At 35.9% G+C, this 18,056-nt stretch overlaps 1 protein-coding gene across 11 annotated transcripts in view; it reads right to left on the bottom strand.

Moving 5' to 3' along the window:
- LOC123879995 (rho GTPase-activating protein 23) overlaps positions 1-18,056 on the bottom strand; it is a 473,286-nt gene that overhangs the window by 218,090 nt on the left and 237,140 nt on the right. The window contains exon 1 of one of the 11 annotated variants that reach the window (XM_045927923.1): positions 1,347-1,734. The exons of the other annotated variants lie outside the window; for them this stretch is intronic. Within the exon in view, the coding sequence (XP_045783879.1) occupies positions 1,347-1,373 (27 nt within the window). The 5' untranslated portion in view covers positions 1,374-1,734. Of the gene's footprint in view, positions 1-1,346; positions 1,735-18,056 lie in introns of those variants that run through there. 11 annotated transcript variants of the gene reach the window in all.

Below are 18,056 nucleotides of genomic sequence, written 5' to 3'. Positions count from 1 at the left end.
TATTGAAGTATTGATATGGAGTTTATCTCAATACACCAAATTCTTACGAATAAAAATCAGAATTACGTTTAAATAACTACATATTATTATTACATCAATGCAAGTAGTATTTAAAATTGAAAATGTAAGCGAATAATGTAATTTTATTATTATTTATTAATTTAGTTCGTATAAAATTCCATATTATTAGGTAATAGGTATATAGGTATTATAAAAACAGACGAAGCTCGCCTCGCGACTTCGACCGGAGCTTCGACGTTTGGTAACGCTTTGACTTTGATCGCTTTGATCCGGGATAAAAGTTATCTCTTTACTTACCTTTCATGAAAATTGGTTAAGCGGATGGACCGTGAAATGGCAACAGATCAATATAATATTTTATATAGACAGTATGTCTATTAGTCTGTCTAAAATATGTATGCTTGTCTGTTAGATATTTAGGTATAATAGAATTATGGGTTTAAAAAAATAACACTTTGATGGTGTCAATTCGAAGAGTTTTTTATGTTACTATGTATTAAATAATATGTCTAGATCGATAAAATAAAGAAGCTAGCTGGTAAAGGTTAATTCAAAAACTTATAAAATACCTAATCATATTTTTTAAAGGTTTTATAAAATAGGCTGTGAAATAAAGAAGTAGGTATACGAAATATAATTTTTCAAATGCCAATATTTTATTGCATCGTTTGAAACTAGATAAGGTAGAAAAAATGTTGGACGCTACTTAAACATAAAGATACTAGTTACGCTCTGTTACTACCACTAAGTGTTAAGTTAGCAAGTACAAAATTGTACAAGAATATAAACTTGTATGATGTGCGTGATTAAGTAACTATTTCAAACAGGTAGCATGCAACACATTACCTATACCTAATTGATTTAAGAATTGCCAGCTACATAATAATGGATAGAAAATGTACCGTATCGAACATAGCCTCAATAGCTCAATGGTCAAAAGAGTGGACTGCAATCCTAACGGTCGGCGGTTCAAATCCCACCCGTAGCACTGTTGTGGTATCTACTCCTAGTACCTACAACCTTTACGCTTAGTTGGAGGGGAATATTAGTCATGATTGGCATAGCTAATACTCTTTGAAAGAAGTTGAGCCTAAACTTCGTCGGACATCTAATACGGAATATTTTTTTTTGCGATAAATGATAACGCCGGTCATTTGTGAAGTGGAATAACACATGCTATAAATTGCGACAGCGGAAGGGCGCGATTAGGCGATAATGGTTTAAACGGTTTAAACAATAATAACCAGTAATGTGCCGATACATTATTGTCGCGACTTGCAAAAAATCTGATATTAATGACCGTGGTATTTCAAGATTTCGCTCACCTTAGAACCGTCGCTGTTGGCGTTCATCCAACTGTAGATGTTGGCGCTCTGGCTGTCGCCGAAATTCACGAGCCTCAGATCATCTGCACAGTTTTGTATTCCAAATGGCACAGTAGGTACTAGTTAAATAAAAAAACACCACAAAAAAAAACAACCACAGTGTCGTTTGAGTTCCGAATTCAACGGCAAACACAAAACGCTATTCAACCGATACAGGTCTTTCACATCACGTTAAATATTTGCTTTGTCACAGGTGTGAGCATCGTAAATAAGTGGGGTTTCTATGCCGGCTACACGTGCGTTCCCGTCAGAAAACCGCGAATAACAGCCGATAAGAAGCGAGCGACGAAGCTCATGCCCCCTCTACCACGACCACTGCACGCTCGCGGTACAGCGAGACTGACGGACGAGCGCGCCGCGTACAGCGCCGACGCACAGGCGCATCTTCGCAACCCCTTGTCCCATTCCCTACTCAAAATCAAAATTTATTTGTATTTCTAGGGCAACTTTTATGTTACGTCTGTAACTCTACCATCGGTTCGGAATACAATACTGAAAAGAACCGGCCAGAAACTCAGCAGTTGGTCTTTTCAAATACATAATTGGAAGTTACAATACGTAACAATACAACTACAGTCAATCAGCCTGTTTGCGTCCACTGCTGGACATAGGCCTTCCTGAGAGCGTGCCACCACACACGATCCTCCGCCTTCCTCATCCACCCACTTCCCGCTATCCTCTTAAGGTCGTCAGTCCAGCGGGTCGGAGGTCGTCCCACACTGCGCTTGCTGATACGCAGTCTCCAACTGCTGTATTTTTGGACAACAGAAAGCTCAGCCGGTTTTTCACTAAAGCTTTCATCAATTGTACCTACTCGTATAATAGCCTCAACTTCATAAGTGTGTTTTTTGTCTTTTATACAATGTTTAGAGCCTCGATAGCTCAACGGTTGAGGAGCGGACTGAATTCCGAAAGGTCGGCGGTTCAAACCCCACCCGTTGCACTATTGTCGTACCCACTCCTGGCACAAGCTTTACGCTTAATTAGTCATGATTAGCATGGCTAATATATATATTTTTTTAATGTTTGTGTGATGGCAAATAGCTATAGAACCACGGTTTTACGATCATAAAGCTGTGATAGAACTCAGTAATAGTACTTAACCCCACATACAAGTTCCATCCTCCCAGAACCACACTTTTTATCCTGGTCAAGCGGACAAAACAAGGATGCGTACGGCATAGCATCAGACCACCGCACGTTTAAGCCGAGGCATCCGACCGCTTTTTCACTTATCCAAGTAATTATTCACGCCTTTTACGGTACTGAATTAACGTACAAGCGTAAATAGTAATCGTCTCGCATCTTGAATTCTCGTGAGAATGCTGATGCGGGGTGATTGAAATTATAATCATGTGCCAATTAAGGTGTAGCTTGAATATTAGCTAAAAAAGCAATCCTTTACAGACAGATTATGGATAGATACATATTTCATATATAACATTGCAAACGTGACGAAAATTTTCCGTGTTTTGCAAGATAAAGTGAGACAATCTACTGATAAAAGAGTCCTTATTGATGTTTGCCCAAAAATAAAATGACAAAATTTGATAAGGCAATTCAGTAAAGATGAAGAATTTTTATAGGTCTCATAGAATCCCTTTTGATAGTATGTAAGGAAATGAGTTAAGTTAAAACCTAAACGGAAGACCACAGTAAATCCAAATACCGTTTATCGTATTAAGGTTTGAAAGTATGCCACATCCTGAAGGCTATAGCGGACGAGGCGGGCCACTGGGCGATGGTGTTAGAATCACGTAGGAACAACGGTATCATTCGATATTATGCACTACACTCATTTGAATAATCGTAGCGATGTGACAAAAAGTTAACACGAAACAGACTAACTAATAACATTAAAATTTAAAAAACTCACGACACAAGAACTTCTAAAAATTAAATAACCGGTCTAATAAGAAAACTAGAAAAGAGCTGATAACTTTCAAACGGCTGAACCGATTTTCTTGGATTATAGCTAAGAACACTCTCGATCAAGCCACCTTTCAAACAAAAAAAACTAAATTAAAATCGGTTCATTCGTTTAGGAGCTACGAAGAGTGGACGAACTCTACGTAGGGCAATTTTTTGTAAACATAATCTAATTTGGATTCTCATTTTTTAGAAAAACCATAAGTCTTCAAGCGCAGGCCTATCCTGCAATAAAAATTAAAAAAAAATGTTTCGGATTCTTAAGGAAAACCCTTTTGAATTTCGAGAAAGAGGAGAAGAATCTTTAATTAGATCGATAAACATAGGCACTCTTGTCATTAAAATAATTCTATTTTAACAGTCTCGAAATGATTCAGCAGTTAAAATATTACTTTGAATAGATATAATGCATCCTAATAACTGACACTTTAAAGCCTATTATAGGACAAGAATACCCATTTATTATGAAGGCTATTGGGCTCGTCTATAGATGTCAGTCACACTAGAAATTATGCACATGATATGCAATTCATCGATTCGATTAGATATTCATTGCATTGACTTATGAATTCATAAGGAATTATATGAACATAACTATTTATCTAGGAACGAATGTTCTCAAGGAGGTGTGAAGTCTCCCAATTCACTATGGCCTATAAATCCTTCTTTTTCTGACAAAAACTTGTACACAGTAGTGGGTTAGCGATGGTCAAGATGCAAAGGAAGGAATATGTCGGAAAGATTTGGGAACAAGTGTAAATTAAAAATTTATATCACCCCCGACAAGTGAAGGTTACAGTAACTAGAAAAAATAAAACCGACTTCAAAAACCAAAAACATTAAAAAGTAGAAAATAATTTTTGTTTAGCTACACATGTAATGTACCTAGGTATGAAGTCGAGCGAGCATATTAAAACAAAATTAGAAATCCAAGAGTGAAGCTCGCCCGACTTCATACCTAGGTACATTACATGTGTAGCTAAACAAAAATTATTTTCTACTTTTAGTGTTTTTGGTTTTTGAAGTCGGTTTTATTTTTCTTTTGAAAATTTTTTATTTCACAATTTTTAGTGGCCCCACTGTACTATAATATGCTATGCCCAGTTAAAACCCTACTGTTTACTAAGCTATTACAGTGATCGCGAGCAATTTGCTCTTATCCATTGAGGAGTTCTGTTCTCCATCTCCGAAGATATTCATCAGATCTTCACCAAATTTATATGGGATCACCTGCACAGTATACCCTTTCAAACAAAAAAAAAAAATTTCCAAATCGGTCCAGGGGTCTTTGAGTAATCGGGGAACATACATAAAAAAAAGAAAAAAAAAAAAAAGATCCCGACGAATTGAGAACCTCCTCCTTTTTTGAAAGTCGGTTAAAAAGAACTGATAACTTTCAAACGGCTGAACCGATTTTCTTGGAACTAAATTAAAATCGATTCATTCGTTTAGGAGCTACGATGCCACAGACAGATACACAGATACACCCGTCAAACTTATAACACCCCTCTTTTTGGGTCGGGGGTTAAAAATGACAATCTTTTAAGGGTACTTTTTGTGAATTGGCATCTGAATTCTCATATTGGCGAGTATTATTACCATGGTTGGCTCTAAAATTGTTTGTTAACTCTTTATCACAGAATTTATATAGGGGTAAGGAATAAGAGAAACTTTTCAATAGAAATTCAAGAAATTTTAGATTGAAAATAATAATTGATAGTTAAAAGCAGAATATAATAAAAATTCCCATCCTATGCTGTTGGAAAGCATGCGTGGCATATTACGGGTTAACAGCACATGAGGTTAGGCCATAGGTGTTAGAATCACGTAGGCAACGGTACTGCTAGTGTACTTATACACGATACTCTTGAATAATGGTCCTTACGTTTTGGGAATTATTGGAAGGTGTGATATTGTCTCGTTTTACAGTAAACATAATTGTATAAGTATTATATTGTACACGAAATCATTGCATTAGACAAAAGGTTAAAAAAACTATGGTTGTCTTATCAATAGATTTCATACAAGCAGAAATTATTGCTCTATGATTTCCAATACTACGTTGCATGCTAGGGATAAGATAGTCAAACGGTGTTAGTTTTAAATTTTGATTAAAATTAATAACGCTGTAATAGAAATAATGTTTAATTTCACTGATAAGACAATGGACTTAGAAAAAAATGTTAAATAGAAAATATTGTTTATTAATTTTTTTTAATTTGATTCTAATCACAATATAAGAATAAACAGAAAGTAAAAAATATATATCTATGACGAGTCGTGTTAACGAAAGGGTCGTAGCCCAGCTAAATGTTGTGGTTACAATACAAATATACTCGTAGGTACCCACTATGCGTGTCCGATTGATGAAAATCAAAAACCGTTTAAATATAATCAGACGTATGTAAATATAAATAAACAAGCTTATGCAATACAAATTACTAAGTCCTATTTACCCCCTTAAGGGTTGAATTTTCAAAAATCCTTTATTAGCGGATCTCTACGGTATACTGTGCATACCAAATACCATACGTCCTGTACTCGGAGCTGTCAGTCAGTCAGTCAGCATTTCATTTTATATATTTAGATAAGAGGCATATAGAGATATGTAAGTATATACTTAAAGCAATCAGCAAGAGAAGATCGCATTCCACCTCAGCATGTTGCCGCTAACTACGTATTAAATCACTCAACAACGTAAAACTTTGTAATTATAACAACAATAAAACTATAACGACTCACTCAGCTGGACTGGAATTCGGTAATAAACTAATAAATATAAAACACAATTAACAAACGCGCATAGGAATTACGATATTATTTAACTCTTTTTTAACGTTTATTGAAGTTTAATTGATTGGTGCTTTATACCAGTTCGTTCGACTTTGCCGAAATAACTAGGTTAGTAACGTTAGTAAGGAATTCGGTAATAAACTAATTAAATAAATATAAAAAAAAAACAACTAACAAACGCATAGGTATTACGAAATGATTTAACTCTTTTTAACGTTTTTATAAAAGTTTAATTGATTGGTGCTTAAGAATACCAGTGCGTTTGACTTCGCCAAAATAAGTAGATAAGTAATAGAAAATACTTAGAAGAAAACTACAGACACCTGCCGCTTTGACTATTAAAAAGAAAGATATTTAATGCACGAGCTTATGAAATCCAAAAGCGCTTTTTTTATTTTCATGCTTGGGTGCAATGAGACCCGCTGGCAAAATGATATTGCAGCTTGCCTAGAAGATGCCTATTCACTTTTGACTTAAAGGTATTAAAAGTGGAGGGAAAAACTAATGGGCATTTCATATCCTAGCGGTTCGAATAAGAAACGAGGAAGAAAATCGCCGTCTAAATACGCCGACACACAGTTAGTATTTTGTCGATAGTGTACATTGCTAGTATCTAAATGTTTTTTAGGATTCCGTACCTCAAAAGGAAAAACGGAACCATCATAATATGAGAGGGCTTTACCTGTACATTCTAAAACAGGTTTTTATTTATTTCTATGCATAATAGTTTTTGATTTATCGTGCAAAATGTTGGCAAAATACCTGAGTACGGAACTCTCAGTGCGCGAGTATGACTCGCACTTGGCCGGTTTTTATTTTTCAATCATATTTTTATGAAGTGAGCAGGTCACCACCTATAAGAGCAAAACAATATAAAACATCTACTTAAATACACCTTCCAAATGTTATGTTTAAATTCCATTAGAACATTATAGTACGAAACCGTGAGAACGAAGCGGTAAGTACGAGCAAAGATATTTTCGAGTAAACAGCATTATAAACAACAGCTTTGCCAATACGCTGCGACGGCCTACAACCATAAATTAATTAATTGCTCAATCTACGTGCGCCATTTTATAAGGTCACCGATGTAACCCGCGCAGTTTCCGTGTTCTGTACCCGCTAAAGGAGTCTCCACATCTTCCGATCCCATCTGAACCTTATTTTATCGGAGTGCCCAAACCCTCAGATGATTTTTTATCGATGACTGGTGCCAGTTATTGTGCAATTTGACTGTATAACGGTCGAAATTAATATACAGGGTGGAATTTAGTAATGCTACCTGAAGGGAAAGTACTCCAAGAAAACATTCCTTTATTTTTGAATAGAAAGAGCTTTAACTTGACTCATTGAATTTTCTAAGTCCAGATTTCATGGTTTTCCTTTCATTTAATTTATCAAGTTTCTTAGAGAGATTAACAACCAACATTTGATCTAAATTGTTTGATAAGTCATAATATTTTATAGATGTAATTAACAATTGCCCTAATCGTATAGGTACTCGTAACGATTTTAATTAATTGGAAAGAACCGGATCGTGTAAGGCCCGTCTAACAGGCGCATGCAAATACCAATTAGCTAGACTTTAGAGTAAGTTTCCCCGATACACCGGCTACCGCTGTAGGTACCAGCTCCTGGCGCATGCTTGCATTATCGCTACCTGATATGCTATTTCCGTTGCACTGAGTTTACTGAGACAACTATCAAGTTGCACAAGAATGTAGAGCTAAGCCACAATTTATGAACAATCGCCTCAAAATCGTATGCTTGTATCGATTCTAATTGGAAAGAATCGGATCGTGTAAGGCCCGCCTAACGGGCGCATGCAAATATCAATTAGCTAGACTTTAGAGTAACGTTTCCCCGATACACCGGCTACCGCTGTAGGTACCAGCTCCTGGCGCATGCTTGCATTATCGCTACCTGATATGCTATTTCCGTTGCACTGAGTTTACTGAGACAACTATCAAGTTGCACAAGAATGTAGAGCTAAGCCACAATTTATGAACAATCGCCTCAAAATCGTATGCTTGTATCGATTCTAATTGGAAAGAATCGGATCGTGTAAGGCCCGCCTAACGGGCGCATGCAAATATCAATTAGCTAGACTTTAGAGTAAGTTTCCCCGATACACCGGCTACCGCTGTAGGTACCAGCTCCTGGCGCATGCTTGCATTATCGCTACCTGATATGCTATTTCCGTTGCACTGAGTTTACTGAGACAACTATCAAGTTGCACAAGAATGTAGAGCTAAGCCACAATTTATGAACAATCGCCTCAAAATCGTATGCTTGTATCGATTCTAATTGGAAAGAATCGGATCGTGTAAGGCCCGCCTAACGGGCGCATGCAAATATCAATTAGCTAGACTTTAGAGTAAGTTTCCCCGATACACCGGCTACCGCTGTAGGTACCAGCTCCTGGCGTATGCTTGCATTATCGCTACCTGATATGCTATTTCCGTTGCACTGAGTGTACGGAGACAACTATTAGGTTGCACAAGAATGTAGAGATACGCCACAATTTATGAACAATCCCCTCAAAATCGTATGTTTGTAACGATTCTAATTGGAAAGAATCGGATCGTGTAAGGCCCGCCTAACGGGCGCATGCAAATATCAATTAGCTAGACTTTAGAGTAAGTTTCCCCGATACACCGGCTACCGCTGTAGGTACCAGCTCCTGGCGCATGCTTGCATTATCGCTACCTGATATGCTATTTCCGTTGCATGAGTGTACCTACTGAAACAATTATTAAGCTGCACAAAAATGTAGAGCTACGCCACAATTTATGAACAATCGCCTCAAAATCGTATGCTTGTATCGATCCAATTGGAAAGAATCGGATCGTGTATAGCCCGTCTAACGGGCGCATGCAAATATCAATTAGCTAGACTTTAGAGTAATGTTTCCCCGATACACCGGCTACCGCTGTAGGTACCAGCTCCTGGCGCATGCTTGCATTATCGCTACCTGATATGCTATTTCCGTTGCACTGAGTTTACTGAGACAACTATCAAGTTGCACAAGAATGTAGAGCTAAGCCACAATTTATGAACAATCGCCTCAAAATCGTATGCTTGTATCGATTCTAATTGGAAAGAATCGGATCGTGTAAGGCCCGCCTAACGGGCGCATGCAAATATCAATTAGCTAGACTTTAGAGTAACGTTTCCCCGATACACCGGCTACCGCTGTAGGTACCAGCTCCTGGCGCATGCTTGCATTATCGCTACCTGATATGCTATTTCCGTTGCACTGAGTTTACTGAGACAACTATCAAGTTGCACAAGAATGTAGAGCTAAGCCACAATTTATGAACAATCGCCTCAAAATCGTATGCTTGTATCGATTCTAATTGGAAAGAATCGGATCGTGTAAGGCCCGCCTAACGGGCGCATGCAAATATCAATTAGCTAGACTTTAGAGTAAGTTTCCCCGATACACCGGCTACCGCTGTAGGTACCAGCTCCTGGCGCATGCTTGCATTATCGCTACCTGATATGCTATTTCCGTTGCACTGAGTGTACTGAGATAGCTATTCCGTTGCACAATAATGCTCTTAAGTGGTTCGTTAAATGGCTAAATTGCACCTTGCTGTAAATCTTGACGACATACATGAAAACTAACACTACCGCATGCTGCTAAGGCCGCAAAATTAATGTTACTATACCATTTGTGACAGACAACAAAGTGATCCTATATAGGTAAGGATTCCTTTTTAGGGTTCCGTAGCCAAATGGCAAAAAACGGAACCCTTACGTGTCACAGCCACTTTTTTCCAAAACTATAGGACCTACACTGTTCAAACATAGTAAGTATATGTATTCTGTGAACCGCATCAAGACTTTCACACAAAATTAGAAAAAAAAACAATAAATTTTGGGGGTCCCCATACTTAGAACTGAAACTCAAAATATTTTTTTTCATCAAACCCATACGTGTGGGGTATCTATGAATAGGTCTTCAAAAATGATATTGATGTTTCTAGTATCATTTTTTTCTAAACTGAATAGTTTGCGCGAGAGACTCTTCCAAAGTGGAAAAATGTGTGTCCCCCCTCCCCCCCCCCCCCTGTAACTTCTAAAATAAGAGAATGATAAAACTAAAAAAAATATATTTTACATTACCATGCAAACTTCCACCGAAAATTGGTTTGAACGAGATCTAGTCAGTAGTTTTTTTTAATCCGTCATAAAAAATTAAAATATGTTTAAATTTTCAAGTTTTCAAGTTAAGTTAGTTGTTTAACTATACCAAGTGGGGTATCATATGACAGGGCTTTACCTGTATATTCTAAAACAGATTTTTATTAATTTTTATGCATAATAGTTTTTGATTTATCGAGCAAAATGTCCAAAAATACCCTAGTACGGAACCCTCAGTGCGCGAGTCCGACTCGCACTTGGCCGGTTTTTTCCTTTTGAGGTATTGAAGCCTAAAAATCACATAACTCCGAAAGTTACAGGGCCATGCCCGGGATCGAAGCCCGAACCCACCGACATCTTAACCACTAGACTATTACCGTTTTTAGTATATCGCAATACTAACATAATATTTTAACGTTTAAACTAATAGTGAGTGATTTCTATTATAAGTATAGATTTTAACGGCTATATACTCACGTATGTATTTAGTCGATGTAAGCCCGACTAGTTTCGAACCCATCCGGCGTCCTTTTTAACCCCCGACCCAAAAAAAGGAGTGTTATAAGTTTGACGTGTGTATCTGTGTATCTGTCTGTGAGATCGTAGCTCCTAAACTAATGAACCGATTTTAATTTAGTTTTTTTTGTTTGAAAGGTGGCTTTGATCGAGTGTTCTTAGCTATAATCCAAGAAAATCAGTTCAGCCGTTTGAAAGTTATCAGCTCTTTTCTAGTTACTGTAACCTTCACTTGTCGGGAGTGTTATAAATTTTTGATTTACACTTGTTCATAGGGACTCAGCACGCTATCTTATCAATCTTCTATTTTATCTAAAAAATACTTAGTCTTATTTAACGCGGCCGTTTCATGACGTGTTCTTTATACCAACGGTTACGGTATTAACAATGTAGCATTAGAGAAATTAGTTTTTGCTCGACGGGTTCGATTCCCGGCTTGTAGTTGTCGCGCGATACGTGCCGGCCGATAAATCGCTCGACACCTTCTATACAACAATGAAAGAGAAAGTCTTTACAGGAAATATTGCCCGCTCGGACAGCAGATTAACAAAAATGGCAAAACGTTATTGCATTTAATATTAACTAGCTTATGCTCGCGACTTCACATGGACTACACAAATTTCAAAACCCTATTTTGCCCCCTTTGGGGTTGAATTTCCAAAAATCCCTTCTTGGTAGATATCTTCGTCGAAATAGCTATCTGCATGCTAAATTTCAGCCCGATCCGTCCAGCAGTTTGAGCTGTGTGTTGATAGATCAGTCAGTCAGTCAGTCAGACTGCTTTTAATTTTATATATTTGATTGATAAGTTAACGCACCCCACCTTCGATCGGAAGAAATTTCTGAAAATTAGTTCTTAGTGGGAGTATACATTATAAAAAAATATTATCTTAGTGCTTAGTTTTTTTTTACTTGTAAAACCGGCAGCGGTGCAAGCTGTAGGTACGTTGATTTGTCAGTCAGTTTTTCCTTTTATAAAAGATATTCAATAATAATATAATAAATTTATTGAGCAAAACATAAACACATAAACACACAAATTTAAACACTGTTGAACAATGTACTAAGACTAGATTATTATACAATTTGGTACTTAACAAATTTTTTATGACAAAGTAAGATAATTAGTAATTAGTAACATAGCTTTGTTTTTGAGTGTTGCAAGATCAAGGACTGGCTATCCTAGCTAGATTTTTTACATCTGTGTTAAGGATAGCCAGCCCTCTCCCTCAGTTATCTAAAAATAAATAGGGAAATAAAAAAGTAGGGTGCACAGTGTGTGGGTGTGTGTTTGTATGTGAGTTTCTGTGTGTATGTGTGTGTGTGTGTGTGTGTGTGTGTGTGTGTGTGTGTGTGTGTGTGTGTGTGTGTGTGTGTGTGTGTGTGTGTGTGTGTGTGTGTGTGTGTGCGTGCGTGCGTGTGTGTGTGTGTGGGTGTGTGTGTATGCGCGAGTGTGTGTGCGTGATAGAGAGAGTGTGTGAGCGAGATTATAAGAGAGTGAAAATGTATAGGGGTGCGTGAAAAAGCAATTAATTAAAAAGTTAAAAATTTAGAAATCTGTAAAATGATTAAGATAAAAAATAGAAACAATTAATAGGTTTCTTATTTTAATTCACGTTAATTATTATTTTTTATGGTGAATATAGTAGATTTACTGATAGACTGTAAGAAATCTTCTGTTTCTTCATAAGATTTATTCATCAAAAAGGATGTAACTTTCTTTTTACACTGAGTAAGCGGTAAGTTATAAATGGGTAATTCTGCATTAATCTTATTATATAAAAAAAGGGCCAAGATAATAGAAGAATCGCTTGGTAAAAGCTAATTTAGGCGCACGTAAAAAGTTTTATAAAAGATAGTGATATATTTAAGAGGACTATTTATAAGACTTTATTCTTGTATTTTTAAAAGAATATTCGAAATTTAAACTTTATTTAAATATATAAAAATCTCTGAAATCAGAAATCTAAAACTACGAAAGAGGATAATTTAGTTAAAACTACGAAAACTTTGACCACATAAATATAAATTCCTCTAATTTAAAAGCTGATATCCAATAATTCTATTCGATTCTAAAACTTGTCTTGGAATCGATTAATAATTCATTTTATTACATTGACATATAAATCATAATCACGAACAATCTCGCCAGCTAACAAGCTACTGGCGTTTTTATAAGAAAAAAGAACGAAACGCGATTCGTTAACCACCAGTAGTAAGTACCCTTAGTACTCACGTATCTCGAAAACTTCAATATATTTCGAGTATCGAACCATTATAACATAACGTCTGTAAAACTAATCTAAGACCCCTTCTTATAGTCGTGTAATTCTGTTTTGTGTTTTTATTTCAAGTTTATTTTATGTTTTGGGTGTCAGACAAAAATTCTCATTAAATACATCGATCGAAGAAGTTGATCTCTATTAAGTATTTCGATCAAAGATATTAAAGTATATAATATACTAAGCAACCTCCTACTCTGGAGGTCGGGGGTTTGATTCCAAGCCCTTCCAGGTTAGCCCATTTGCATCTTAGACTGCATCTTTACTTACCACCAGATGAGATTGTAGTCAAGGGCTGACTTGTATCTGAATAAAAAACCTCTTAACTTTTTTGTGCGTTTTAAGCATTTAAGTAATACATTTCTCTGGTTTCGGTACTTAAAATCTATCAACATTATCGAAATGTGAAAACTCATACTAACCTACTACTACTCAGTACTAGAAAGAATGCGCTACAGTCGACTTACCAGATGTACGATAACCACTGCATACCAGATGGAAGAACGCTGATACAATTAAACGGGGATCCAAAAGACCCAGGTCATTCAGATGTCGTTATTAATCATTGAAATCGCGATAGCTTGCACAAAAGATTTGCTTTTATTGCGAATTAATTGAAAGTATCATTTCTATTTCTAGCGGCTTATTGATCTTTGCGGTAATCTGGATTTCATGCTAGGAAAAAACATTGAAAACTACATTAACACCGGAATTCATAGTCAAGGTAAGGAGTTTCTTTAGAGGACGATTTAGACGACATGCACCCTAATGCATTGCATAAAGGTTGAATATGACTTATGCCTTTTAAATTGTCCTCTAGAGAAGCTATCTTGACTACGAATTCCGGTGTAAAAGTCTATTAAAAAGACGGAAGGAGGACTTCGTCTGTGTCGGTGTTAGCTGGCAGGCGTGCTCTGCCTTTTTGGAGTGTTTTTTTTTGTTAAAATTGACTGGAATGCGCTCTAAGGGGGTGCCGTGCGTATGTCGGCGAGCGCCGGTACAGACGGGGTCCATACTTGTATAGTTTAACTAACTTGTTACAAATAACTACAAACTTGACATTGGCTAATCTTTGTAAAGCCAGACGAGAGAGAAAAAAAGATGGAAGGATAAGGCTACCCATTTATTATTCACGATTCATCCTGCTTACCACTCATTGTAAAAAAAATGCTTTATCCGGGTTCTTGGTGTTTAATTCATCCAAATCCGGGTTGCAAAGCATATCATAGATAACAGGAAGATTGGCGCTGATGACTTTTGAGATACAAGTACCTACAGGTTCCGATTCAAGTCCGGAAAATGTTTGGTCAAAGAAGATAAACCAAACTGAGATACCGCCGATATTCGAGTAAATATTTGACCTATTTCAATCTTTCCTAGTATCTTGCGGTAACATTTTTCTCCATTTTTATGAGCTCGAACGCAGCGAACTGGATTGTAGTGTACATTTTTAAAATAACAGAGCAATTGAAATGCTCCCCGCAGTAAAGATGGTAGAGGTTTCCATTTATTTTTATAAAAGGGCTTTTCCCCGCTGCGAAAAGCTCAGGAATTGCGTCATTAAGAGTGCTTTACTTTTGTATTAACCTTTAATACAAAGGTAGAATATAAGTTTTATGATGTTTAGTAATCTTGATACTGTTATTTACTTTTCAATAAAAAAAATACTTCAAACTAAAGTTGATTTCTAGCTGGTCTGACCCGCCGCGGTTTCTTAGGAATTTATAAAAACACTAGCTGATGCCCGAGACTTCGTCCGCGTGGATTTACGTTTTCCAAAATCCCGCGGGAACTCTTTGATTTTCCGGTATAAAAAGCAGCCTATGTGTTAATCCAGTGTATAATCTATCTCCATTCCAAATTTCCGCAAATGCCACTTCAGCTTCGCAAACCGTTATAGAGGATGTTTGGTAATTATAATTAGTATATAAAGACGACACGTACCCATGCTACTTTGATCTGGTAAATACAATGCTGAAGTATAATGTCGAAATAAAATTATAAAAATTTCCATACAATTTTTTTTTTAAATTCATGTCAAAGTTTTCATGACCCTAACGTGCCCTAACTCACTGAGATCGTTGGCCATTTTTAGATAGGCCAAGGCCAACGATCTCAGTGAGTTAGGGCACGTTAGGGCCATGAAAACTTGGACATAAAAAAAAAATTGTATGGAAATTTTTATAATTTTATTTCGTTATTTTACTTCAGCATTGTATTTATCAAAGCAAAGTAGCATGGGTACGTGTCGTCATTATATAATAATTACCGAACAACCTGTATATAGCTATAACGGTTAGTCTGGTTCTCCTCTTTCTGATTTGATCATGTAGAGGAACTCTTGAACCATAGCTCCAAGCTAGTTTCAATATTTTACTTTAATCCAAACTCAATCCTATAAAGCGTATGATTAAAAAAAATGTTTGCCTTATTAAAAAAACGCAAACGAGGATGTGGAAATAACGCGTCTGAAGTAGAGTACTGAACATGTACGATCCATTAAAGTAATGAGAGTTATTAATCTCAAATGGATTTTGCAGCAATGCTCTTGGTCTGAGTGGAATTAAAGTACATACCGTCAGGAATCAGGATCAGTATAGGTACTAAGGTAAATAATAAATATCAGTTTGAGTTTGCGATTACACCAGTGAGCTTTACTCACGTAAGTGGCTTACGTGATTAATTAACAACAAATTAACTAACGTAAAACTTACAAGAGTGTTTACATTATTTTTTCGTAAGTTAATCATGTAAGCTACCTACGTGAATGAAACTTACAGGTGTGTCCGCAGCCTTAAAGGTAGTATAAAAGTAGTGATGGGTCATTGCCGCGTAACATATCGTTGATTTTTGTAAGCCAATTTGTTGAATATCTTTTTTTATACATTACAAATTTACCCTTGACCGCGATCTTACCCGATGGTAAGTCATCATGCAGGTTAATCTGGAAGGAATAGGGTTAATTTCGTCAAACCCATACTCCTGACTAGTTGAAGAGTAAGACCTCATTTACACGAGAGCTTTTTAACGTCCGTTAAAAAAGCGTAGAATAGAACAAATATATTCCAAAATAAATCTGTACACACGTAAAAAAAGCGTTGCCGTATGAATATACTTGAGAATATTACACTTGTTCTATTTAGACGTTTTTTTAACGGACGTTAAAAAGCTCTCGTGTACATGAGACCTAAGCGATACTTAATTATAGTCAACTGTACCTACACTAGCAGACGCATAAAAAATGTAGATCACAGATAATATGTGACATCAATGCGTAATGTTTTGATATTTAAATTACCTACAAATACCTCGTGGTGATCAAATTACGTATGTCAAAAGCACACTTCCGTAGTACCTACCCAGCTACCAACTCTTGTAACTGGTTAGATACTTGTTCGTTGCGGTCGGTAGTTCAGTTGAGTTCGGTAGGTACGCTTCATTTGACTTCGAGCTTGCTGTCGTAATTATGCTAAGGTACATAACATTTTGTGTATCAACGCCTTGCAAATTAAATAATTTTGATTTACATTCCTTTCGACCGCCCGGCTTAGGCTTTCTATGTTTCTAGGTGCATGTATGGATGCACCTTAATAAAGCAAGTTGTGGTGAATTTAGAGAATAATTGTCCAAAATGTTTAGGATTTATCAGTATCCACAAAGCTTAATTGTAAGCCTTTTAAGGCTTATTAATGAATTAATTAGAAGTCGAATTCTCGTTCTCTAAGTAGAATTGTATGTGGAAACGATCTGGGAACCCACCGTAATATTATTCCAAGAATCCTCCTACCATTATGTGATTAATGGAAAAGGATCACGACCTCGGCAATGGGGAATACGACTAAAAAGAAAAAAAATGGTTTATAAAAAAGGATTTTCAGTAAGCATAAAGGTTAAGTTTTAGACTAAACAATCTCATCTGAATATCCTCCATTTATGAATATTATTTGTACTATAAACTCAAAATTTAATAATGAACTGTTTCCCAAATAAGGCCACTATGATAAAGCGTCTCTAGAGGTTTACTTCCCAATTCGAAAACATCGTAAAGGAATTTCACAGACGTGGGTTCTGCAGTCATAAATCTACATTTAATCGTATGTCTAGACCAATTACCTACGAAAATTGTATGAATTGCTATGGGTAATTTACATGCATTACAATATTTTTCAATGTTAAGGTGAATTTTAAACTCGAAGTTATTTTAAAATTGACTTTCATGAATAAAAAGTTGTGTAAAAGTCCTTGAAATCATAAAATCAAAAGACTGACAATATTTGTGAATACCTATTACAATACATTTTCCACTGATTTATTTTAAATATTTAGTTTAAAGTAGCGATTTTTTTTTAAATTTTCCAATTAGTAGGCATTGGTAGCTCTATACAATAAATTGTAGACTTGTACATACAGACTACACAGCACATTAACAAAGTACCCAAAATTACAATATTATTTGTTGTTTAATATTAAAGTAACTTACTCTCAAAATTAATTCAAAAAAATCCATGGTTACCTGCAACAAAAAAAGATAATAATTGATTAATTAAATCGCCAGTACTCCAAAAACGAGTTCGGATTAAAAATAAGAAATCGGAATATTAGGTTATTCTGAAATTACTTTTATCACTTTAAAAATAAAGTAGAATTTCCTTTGTATTTCAATTGAATTACGACTTTAATATTTTCACTTATTAATCAACATTGCGTAATTATTCCTAATGTAAGCTGACAATTCGGTATGTGTAATTCGAGTGGACTAGTATAATATAGTCATTCAATGCGTAAATATTTTTGCTACATAATATAACGCGCAATATATTTTTTATAACTTGTTTATCTCAATAAGCTTGTAGATAATTTTTTTATCATAAAATAATATGTATATTAATGTATATAAACATGTTTGTCTGTTTGTTTGTATATTACCTATGCGTTGCATTGGTTGAATTAAAACTTTGTTAACAGTTAATTTGCGTGAACC

This window comes from Maniola jurtina, chromosome 3, assembly GCF_905333055.1.
Source record: "Maniola jurtina chromosome 3, ilManJurt1.1, whole genome shotgun sequence".
NCBI classification, from domain to species: Eukaryota; Metazoa; Arthropoda; class Insecta; order Lepidoptera; family Nymphalidae; genus Maniola; species Maniola jurtina.
This window is presented reverse-complemented; position numbering and strand designations above follow the sequence as displayed.